The 11,084-nt window shown below is 30.3% G+C and overlaps 1 protein-coding gene across 1 annotated transcript; it reads left to right on the forward strand.

Annotated features, from left to right (window-relative positions):
- LOC105179699 (3-phosphoinositide-dependent protein kinase 2) lies at positions 1 to 8,384 on the forward strand. The gene is made up of 11 exons (XM_011103354.3): positions 1 to 322; positions 430 to 610; positions 1,333 to 1,385; positions 1,954 to 2,055; positions 2,421 to 2,529; positions 3,870 to 3,948; positions 4,350 to 4,515; positions 4,907 to 5,041; positions 6,303 to 6,445; positions 6,680 to 6,902; positions 8,301 to 8,384. The coding sequence occupies exons 1-11, from the start codon at positions 95 to 97 to the stop codon at positions 8,382 to 8,384; spliced, it is 1,503 nt and encodes a 500-aa protein (XP_011101656.1). The 5' UTR covers positions 1 to 94.
- The last annotated feature ends 2,700 nt before the right edge of the window (positions 8,385 to 11,084 follow it).

Genomic DNA, 11,084 nt, shown 5'->3' on the forward strand with positions numbered 1-11,084 from the left:
TTGTATATATAGATATATACGTATTTTCGCATTTATTTTATTTGATACATAATACCGGTGGGGGTGGCCGGATCGGGCAGATCATTATTAACAAATGGCGGGGGAAGAAGGAGGAGAAACGATCGACAAAACTGCAAAGGAATTTGATTCAAAGGCGACGATCGACTCATCGTTGTCGAACGACAATAATAGTACTAGTAATAGTAATAATAATATTCATCATCAGAAATCTAAGAGCTTTGCATTTAGAGCACCTCAACAGAATTTTAGCATCCAGGATTTTGAATTGGGAAAGATTTATGGAGTTGGTTCTTATTCCAAGGTCTAATACTCTTTTTTTATTTAATTAATTAATTAATTATCATGTTTTAATTTAATTTCTATGTAATATTTATTTTATAGTGTGATCGATAAATGGATTGTGAACAGGTAGTGAGAGCAAAGAAGAAAGACACAGGAGTTGTTTATGCAATGAAGATCATGGATAAAAAGTTCATCACAAAGGAAAACAAAACAGCCTACGTAAAATTGGAGCGTATAGTGTTGGATCAATTAGACCATCCTGGTGTTGTTCGATTGTTTTTCACGTTTCAGGATACTTTCTCACTCTGTGAGTACTATTAATTCTCGGCTTAAAATGCATTTTTGGTACTGTAATTTAAGTTATTTGGTGTTTTCGTTCTTTAATTTTTCAGAATGGTATTTTGATTTTGCATCTTTTTAGTTTTCACGATTTTACTCTTTTTTTTTTCTTTTTTCTGGCCCCCTTAGAGTTTACCCTTATCTCCCAAAAAAGGTTATGTGTGTTTCACGTGATTTTCTAAAATTGAGGTTAGTATTTCTATTGGCTCATTTTTGTCAGTATTTTTGTATTTAACGTTTTAGGGTAGTATTTTAGTTCTGCATATTTATAATTTTGATTTCAGTTCTTTTCTGTTTTTGCTGGGTTCACACTTCTCGCTGGTGGAGGTGAATTTTGGGGGGAAAAGGATTAAAATTGCGAAAATATTACTCTAGAAAGTTAAAAGGATGAAAATGTTCAATAATTTATATTAACTTTAGGTCATTAACACTTTTAGTTCTGTAACTTACTCTATTTACACCTCACATTAGATTATTTTCTGATAAATTTAGTTCTGTATTGATAATTTTGGTCTTAACGACTCATAATTACATAATAAAATATGAGATTTATTATAGCGTGAATGGGATTAAATTTGTCAAAAAAAAAACCAAATATGAGATGTATTAATTATCGTTGGTTGCGTTACTTTGTTTTCTTTCGTTATTTATGTTGACGTTCTTGTTTCTTTAACTATATATGTTATGAAGATATGGCACTGGAATCTTGTGAAGGCGGCGAACTTTTTGACCAAATAACCAGGGTATGCTTGTAACTAATTCATTAGAAGCATCAATATTTTGCTTAAATGTTTTATGGAAAGTGTTGGGCAAATTTTGTTCTATAATTGGCTTTGAGATGTAATTTTTAAGCTCTTTTTTTGAGTAATTTATGAGTTAATTCTATTTTACCCTCTGTGAAAACATCAATAGGCGAAAGATGGATCCTATTAAAAAGAAAGAGCCGTATAACACTCTAATTTTTTTAAAATGAAGCTTATTGTTTCTTGATTGAATTTTCTATTGCAATTCGTGTGGCATCTTCTATTGAATTTTTGTGTATACATGCCATGTGTACAAAGATTAAGTGTCAATTTTATTTAAGATTTGGGGTGTATATATGAAATAAAATAGAAGATTGCAATAGAAAATCCAATCCCGTCTGCCCCTCACGTTAGGGGATAATGTTGCCTATTCCTCTAAAATTTCAGGAGGTTGCATTTTTTTTAAAAAAAAAAAATTTAGGACTTTTTATTTGCCTATTAGTGTTTTCACATGGGATCTTGTTAATCTTGAGCAATGTTGATGTAACTGATTTATGAGTATGTGCAGAAAGGTCGTCTTGCTGAGGACGATGCTCGTTTCTACGCAGCTGAAGCTGTCGATGCTCTTGAATATATACACAGTATGGGGTTGATACATCGCGATATTAAGGTACATACTCTTTTATACATATATACATATATTTAAATAAACATTTTGATATAGTAGTGCAAAATTATACTTTTAACCCCCATAGGATAGGAATTTCAAAATTTTTAGTCCTTCGCTTTACGAGATTTTTAAAATGGTACCAATATTAAAAGAATTCGATACATTTAATCCTATGTTTTGGAATTTTCATAATAGTGTCAAAAATGGGAAAAATTGACACATTCAATCTCATAAATTTTATAAAATAGAGGATTAAGAATATATTTAATTTCAGGTACATTTCAAAAATCCCGCATCCCATAGAACTAAAAGTATAATTTTATGTGTAAATTAGCAATGTTAATAGTTTAGTGAACCCATGGCAGCCGGAGAACCTGTTGCTTACAGCAGATGGACATATCAAGATTGCTGATTTTGGTAGTGTAAAGCCCATGCAAGATAGCCGAATCACTGTCCTTCCAAATGCTGCATCAGGTACATCCATCATTTCCTATAATTAACCACATTATGCCACCTACTTTCCAAATTTTTCTACAAAAAAATATTTTAAATCACATTTTGATTGATGGAATTTTAGATCCGTAATAAAAAAATTTTAAATTTATTTGAATAATTCTAAATTAAAAGGGATTTAAATCTCTCGATTCTAAGTATATTTATAGTTGACGATATACAGGAAATTGCTTTTCCCATTCTGTATGTTGAGGCGAATATAATTTTCGTCACATTGGTTATGAGATTCTTATTAATGGTTTCATAAATTACAAAAATTTTTCATTTTCAGTCTTTTTACCAGATTCTATTAGTATTTTGACGGAAGATTCATGTATGATTATTATCCAAAATACTAACGGATTTGCCAAAAGAACTAAGAGTGAGATTATTTGTAACTTATGGGAGAACTAATGAGCCATTACCAATGGGACAAAAAGTGTACCAATCCTGAAATATGGGGCAAAAAAAATACTATTTTTCCACAATATTTACTTAATTATCATGGCTATTAAAATTATAAAAATCATTCCAGCAGTAAATAAAAAATTCTTATCACTTAATACATATAGCAATAATTTTAATAAATCATCATTTAATTTTTTTTATCACAAACATTCTCTTTTTAGAGTGAATATTTATAATATATATAGTTAAAAAAATAATCACAATAGTATTATTTAAATACCACACCAAGTACTACATCAACTTCAAATATTCTTATTATGATACTAAAAGAAATCAATTGCTTTGGTCTGCGTAAAAATAACACAGAATTATAAACAGTTATGTCTAAAAACATCAGAAACTTAATTCTTTAAAAAAAATTATAATTATTCTGCTTGTTTCTTAAATTTTACAGTTTATCTATAAAATTTTGGGAAAATTAACCTAAAACATACTTTAGAAACAAAAAGATTAATCACTAAAGAAAAAAGGATTATTCCGTGCACTATTAAACACTACTACGACCTAAAATCATAACGAATCAATATTATCCATCATAGTCCTATAAAATCGAGATGAAAATATAAATTTTGTCCGCGGTTAGTCAATATTCGCCATGGTTCTATCATGGCCTAAACATTTATTATATTTTTTAAGTGTAACTAATATCGGATCTCGCTTGCAGAAATAATAGCTCTAATAATCATTATGCTGTTGTGCAATCATGATTAATAAATATTCGCCCTCATTTTTAATTTTTAACTATGATAATTATTAAGAACAAAAATTCATATTTTTTTCTAGTGAATTCGCGATGCAAACAATAACATGATTTTTTATTCTCTAACTTTATTTTTTTGTTTTTAAAAATTCAGATGATAAGGCTTGTACCTTTGTGGGAACAGCCGCTTACGTTCCTCCAGAAGTTTTAAATTCCTCTCCTGCAACTTTTGGGTAATTAATTAATTATGAACTCTTTTATTTAATTCTTTTGGGGGATAATTTCAAGTTTGGTCCCCAATTAACCACTGAATCAATTTTGACACCCCATATTTCGAAGCCATTGATTTTGACTCTCAAATTTTCTTAAAATGATCAAAATCAACCCTCTCCTTCGTTGATCATCCAAATTGGTGGAAAGGCTGCACGTGCCGTAATCAGTTCTGTATTTTCTTTTTCCCTCCAAAATAGCCTTTCGTAAGTTTAGTATCGACCAAAATTGATGAAATCGAAATATGGGTATCAAAACTGATTCAGTGACTAATTAAGTGACTAAAATTGAAAATGTCTCATTTTTTTTTATCATTATGATGAGATATAATTAATTATGAGAAGAAATATATATAAATGAACAGAAATGATCTGTGGGCGCTTGGATGCACATTGTATCAAATGCTGTCAGGGACTTCTCCTTTCAAGGATGCAAGTGAATGGCTTATTTTCCAAAGAATTATTGCCAGAGATATCAGATTTCCAAATTACTTTTCTCCAGAAGCACGAGACCTCATTGACCAGTTATTGGTAACACCCAAAATCACTCCCTCCTCATTTCTTTTTCTCACTTATTGTGAACCAATATGAAAATAAAGTAACGGGATCATTACACTTTTTTCCTCTGAGGTTTAGTATAAGTATACGTATGAAAAAGACTGTTCGAATCAAGTTTGATCGAATCAGATCAATGATAGAGCAAGTGTATCACACTTGTTATGTGATTGGTCACTTTCCCTGACTGTACATCAATCACACGGTAAATGTATTGCACTTGTCATATAATTGATTCAAATCTGATCGAATTGGATTTGAGTTAGAATATCCCGTACATTTAAATATCTTGTAATTTGAAAAATTATGTGTAGTATCCATAAGATTAGTTTCCATCTAAAAGATGATAATGGGTTTATATACGTAGAACATAGATCCGAGCAGGCGACCGGGTGCAGGACCTGACGGCTATGCTGCTCTCAAATGCCATCCCTTTTTTAAGGGAATTGATTGGACGAATTTGAGGTCCGGAACCCCACCTGAACTTGCACCAGATCCAAGAGTAAGATTCTTTTTTACGCTTTTTTTTTAAGTTTTCAATGAGTAAAATAACAAAAATGGTACAAAAATAATGAATATATAAAAATTATTTCTATAATATAAAACGACCATAATATTTCTATATGTGCTACGGTTCGATAAACCGATACTAAAAATTGATAAAGAATTGAATATTGAATTTTGAAGAAAATAAAAACCGAATATCGAAAATGAGTTTGTTGATTCGGTTTCAATATATATCAAATTTTCTATTTGATTCGATTCAATCAATTTATCAAGCTGTAAACACTCTAATTATATAGGAAGATTTTGTGCCTTTTAATATTTTCACAATAAAATTTATTCATTAACCCTTTATTCATTGATATAGAAAACTGTGAGCCTATTCACATATATGGGGAAAATAGTAGAGTCTTGGCCTTTTCATGAACTTTTGAGGGATTAAAAGCATTTTTTTGTTTCGTGAATTAAGTTATTTTGCATTTTTATTCTTTAGGATAGTATTTTAGTTTTGCATTATTTTAATTTAGCGATTTGGTCTTTTTTTCTTTTTACAAGTGAGAAGGGTGAACTCCGGCCAAAAAAAGAACTAAAATAGCAAAAATTAAAAGATACAGGTTCAAAATAGTACTCTAAAAAACTAAAGGACAAAAATACTGAAAAAATGAGCCAATAGGAATAGTAGTCCCAATTTTAAAAAGATCACATGAGATGTATATACATTTTTTAGGCGAAAAGTGTGAACTCTAATGGGAAAAAAATGACTGAAATTGCGAACGTTTAAAAATTATAAGATCAAAATGCTACCCTAAAAGTAAAAGGACAAAAAACACCAAATAACTTCAGGTAAAAGACAAAAAATGCATTTAAACCACTTTTGAGGGAAGAAAAAGTGATAAAGATGTCTTTTGGTGAAAAACACGCTTCAAACCTTTTGCACTCCAAAAAAAAAAAAATCTTATATTACGAACGACCACGATTTAAAAATTATGATAAATAAACATTATCAACCATATTAAAGCCCATCACTGTAAAAACTTAAGTTATAATCATAAGTAATCGACATTTACTATGAATTTTTAGTTACATCAGAATATTTTCCACGGTGGTCTTTACATAAGTCTAATGTTCTGGCGCATCATCTGCCGAAACAACGACCAAATAATCGTTACGAAATTATGGCTAAATGAGTGTTTGTTATAATTTTAAATTTTGAAGTATAGATTCTTGATGTGGTGGTGCGTTCATGTGTGGTGTTACAGGTTCATTCTGCTAGCAGCGAGGACCAAGATTCTTCGCGGAGTCCATCGCACGCGGGTTCGCTCAAAGCGCACGATGGCGCTGCATCAGCTTCTGAAGGTAGCGTCACAAGGCTTGCTTCCATTGATTCCTTCGATTCGAAATGGTAAGTACGAGGAGTTGGTTTTTGCCATATTCGTATTGTCAATAAGTCGTCAAAATTAAATGACCGTCGTTTGTTATAATCGTATTGTTGTCAATAAATTGTCACTAGGGATTAATATTGATAAGTTTGTACACGATTCTTGTCGTTAACAGTTATATGAAAACAAGATGAGAATTATTTAGTGACAACATTCCGAGTGCAGTGTACTAATTATGTGCTTGTTGTTTGGAACAGGCAACAATTCTTGGAGGCAGGAGAATCGGTTCTGATGATCTCAATGGTGAAGAAGCTGCAGAAACTGTCGAGCAAGAAAGTGCAGCTTATCCTCACCAACAAGCCTAAGTTGTTCTATGTTGATCCTGCAAAGCTGGTGCCCAAAGGAAACATCGTCTGGTCTGATAACCCTAATGATCTCTGCATTCAAGTTGCAACCCCCTCCAACTTCAAGATTTGCACTGTAAGTGTCTGTCCTCTCACTCAACTACTCTGCCCTTCCTGCAAATAATTGCGCTCTTTATGATTATTCCCTATATTTATAATGATCACGGCCTAAAATCTGATGTAAACTAATACAGTCAATTATGTAAAAGTTTTAAGTTCTTTTTTCTAGTTATAAATTTTTGTTTGATTTATTTTTTTATAATTTATTTCAACAATCATAAATTTAATTATTTAAAAGATAACTCAATTTTATAGAACAGCCCCAACTCGGCTTGATTTGAGCTTAGACTGGGACTAAACTGGGTTAGTTCATGGGTTAGGTTTAGATTTAAAAATAAATTAAATTGGGGCACATTTAAAGGCTTAGAAACCACCCCATGAACGATCATACAGAGTATTGGGTTGGTCCGGGGTCAGGCTTTACGGGATTGTCCATATCAGTCCTGGGCTGGGCTGTTCGATTGTGCACCTTGATCTCGATATGTGCTTTTTGCTTTTTTCTTTTCCAGATCAATTTGGATTAACAATTATGTAAAATTACTCTTTTAGTCTCATAGGATCTGGGGATGTCAATACTTTTAATCTTCAACTTTATGGAATTTGCAAAATGGTTATAAAATTAAAAACATTCGACATATTTAAGTATATTATGGAACTAAAAGTGTATTTCGTATTTGCCTACCAATTCATATTGCATCCTACGTTACAATTTATACGGAAAATAATACTTTTTTCGTACCATGACCTAGGGTGTCTTTATTTTTGTCTCATTGGTTAAGAGATTTTACTTTGATCCTGTTATTTTAAAAAAGTAGCATTTTTGGTTTCATGACACTTCTCCATTAGATATTTTAATGAAAAATATCACGTTCTTGCAAGTGACCATGAGGACCATTCGACTTCTAGTCTCATTGGTTAACAGTTCTCACTTTTTGTCACATAACTTAAAAAAGTAGCATTTTTGGTCCCCATGCACTTAACAATTACATGTCTTTTCCTTTAATTACTTAACCGAAAGGTGCCGTGGGACCAAGAGTGCTACTTTATTAAAATTATGAAACCAAAATTGATAATTCTTTAACCAATAGAATAAAAAATAGAAAGATCCAAAATATAGGACGAAAAATGTTATCTCCCCCAATTTATATATGCACTATAGAAGTATTAAATTCTTCTCATAAATATAAGCCTCAAAGAGTCTCGAAACTTTAGAAAATTCTCACTTTCAATCTTTCTAACAACTTCCATCGAAAAATTGATGGAACAAATAAAGTGCAAGTCACGTGCTCATTTTCCTTCATTTTAAAAAAATAACAGGCACGTAATTTGCATGTGGCCTTAAATATCGATCACCGTGTATATATATATATATATCTAATTATGTTACATAATAAAATGTTTCATGTTGAAACAGCCGAAGAAAGTTCTGTCATTCGAGGACGCAAAACAAAGAGCAATGCAGTGGAAAAAGGCGATTGAGACACTTCAAAACCGGTAGGACAATACAAAGTATATATATACGTATGTAAGTACGTACTGGTTGGGAAATACAATACAGAATGTTTGTACGTACTCAATTTTGATCCGTAGAAATTCCATTTTTGTTTATAGCTGTGATTGCTTAATTTTTCGTTCATCATTGTGTGTGATTTTTAGGGAAAAGAAATAATAGAAACTTGAATTAAAAGTGTAAGAGACCATAATTAATTAAAACCATTTTATTCATTATTCAAATATATGGTTAGGAGTTCAGTTCATTCTCTTGTTCTTGAAGGATATTGTATTACTCCTTGAAAACTATATAATGTTTAATTGATTTTTTTTAATAAAATACGATTCATTATATTAAAAAATGAAATATTAATTAAATATATCATCTGCAATATTTTTTTTGTTTGGGTAAAATTACAACTAATTCTTTTAAAATTTTATATAATCATAAATACCCTCTTATTGTTTAAAAAATTACTAATATTCTCAAAATTTTAATAGTTATATAGCAATTAGCCCAATCCATTAGTCTTCATTATGTTTTTATTCATTTTTTATGATGAATTGACTAAAATGTTTTTGTGTACTATAAATTATAATTTTACTTATTTTTGTAAAAAAATTAAAATTTCTTTTATGACCAACTGAATTTTTTTTTTACAAATTTTTATATTTTTTCATCTATCTCATCTGATTTTTTTCATAATTTTTATTTTTTTTTAAAAAAAAAAGCAAAAATAAAGTTGACAATTCCAAAACAGAAATAATCTTGGGTGAATTCTTTAAACTGAAAATACAAAAAAAATTCAATTTCAAAAATCTTTTCGGCTATACGCAACGATATTAATTTAATTAAATTAAAAAAAACTATATAATTTAAGAAGAAATGTGAGGTTAATATTTTAATTTAATATGAAACAATTTGAATACGTCGGTAGCAATTTATGCGAACAACATATCAAAAACTAAAGTATTTAACGAGTATTATGAAAAATAGAAAGTAAATAAATTAACTATATTATTCTCAATAACTTAAGATAATATACTCGATGCCCAAAATATTCAAAGCCCATGGAAGAGCGTAGTAAGAAAAGTTCAGAATGGGACAATTCTTTCGCAGTCCAATAGTGAAAAGGGTTTACCCTCAACTCTCGAAGGACGTCCAATTAGCTTGGGGGATCTGAGGAGATCATAAAGGAACAAAAAAGCTCAAAAAGATTTGAAGAGGCCGAATAGGACCGCTCATGTAGCAGCTAGGTTAGCCCTAAGAAAGCCCCAATAACACGTGGATGAGTCCTACCAGGACAATTCAAAGGGAAGCCAAGCCACAGATCTAGGGGGGAGGTTTGGCTTACTATAACTAACCCTCCTGAAGAGGAGAATAACTCCATCCGGAGAAATAAACCTATAATAGCTAAGATACTGAAAACACATGGACAAGAAAAGACCACAGGATCGTTGGAACCTATCGCCTAGTAACCGCTTCCCCGAGTTTCAAAGGGACCCAACTTTTCCATCTAGTAGGGGTGAAGTCCATAAAAAGCCGCTCTACCCTCAGTAAAGGGTAATGTTTTCATACCACTTGCACACATCAAAATGATACTGTTCAAAGCATTTTCGCGTTCAATTACTACTCTACATTACATTTTCTTTTGGTTTAATTCTCGTATCTATTATCATATATTGATTCTCGTATTTATTATTACTTTAGTTTTTTAAATTCATTTCTTGACTTTAGTCTTGATCTCTCTGACATTTTTTTGACAAAAATATGGTTGAATTTTAACTTTTTAAAAAATAAAATAGTCTGTTTAAATTTATTTTTCTCATTTTAATCCTTTAAATTGTATCCATCTATGTATATTTTATTGTTCTCTTAGCATGAACTTTTCATGTGGAGTATGGTGATAAAATATGTATTAAAATAATTTATTAAAATTATATCATGAGTTAAAACGATAATTTTTTACTTTGCAGCCAGACAAACTTTGATACGATTTGATTTGCATATTATTTTATAAACACGAATCGAATATGCCCACAAAGCTTTTCAATTAAATTAGTCACGCAAAATCACGTATTTAATTTCAAGAATTCATAATTTAACGTGCAATGGATATCTGTCACTATAATATATATACACACACATACATTTCAACTTGCAAGAACCACTACACAAAAATTAATTATTCCCTATAATATAAATCATTATAGTTTAAAAATAAAAAAAATGCAAGCAACATCTCGTAATATTGCAAATAAGTAAATTATTCCCCTATGAAAAAAAAAAAAAAAAAGAAGCAACATATGTCCCTATATTTTTTAAAATAGAGCAATTTTCATGAATCAATTTACCTCCTTAAAAAATACAGAAAAATAAATTGCTTTACTTTAGAAAACATAGGGAGATAATTAGGTATTTTTTTTTCAATTCATAGAATGTAATTTGCTCATTGATTAAACTCGTTTAAAAATCATAATAACTTAACACTATATCACCTACTGTGAAGTGAAAATGATTGAAAATTAAGTTTTGACAATTGTTAATCAATATTCGCTATGGCTTTACATATAACTAAAATATTTACCACGAATTTTAGCTATAATAAATTTTTTTGACCCCACTTGTAGAAGAAACAACTAGTATCGGTTACGTAGCCGTGACTAATTTATATTAATTAACCAAAATGATAAAAAAAAGTCACAT

The sequence above is a fragment of the Sesamum indicum genome, linkage group LG7, assembly GCF_026168435.1.
Source record: "Sesamum indicum cultivar Baizhima isolate 11 linkage group LG7, ASM2616843v1, whole genome shotgun sequence".
Taxonomy (NCBI): domain Eukaryota; kingdom Viridiplantae; phylum Streptophyta; class Magnoliopsida; order Lamiales; family Pedaliaceae; genus Sesamum; species Sesamum indicum.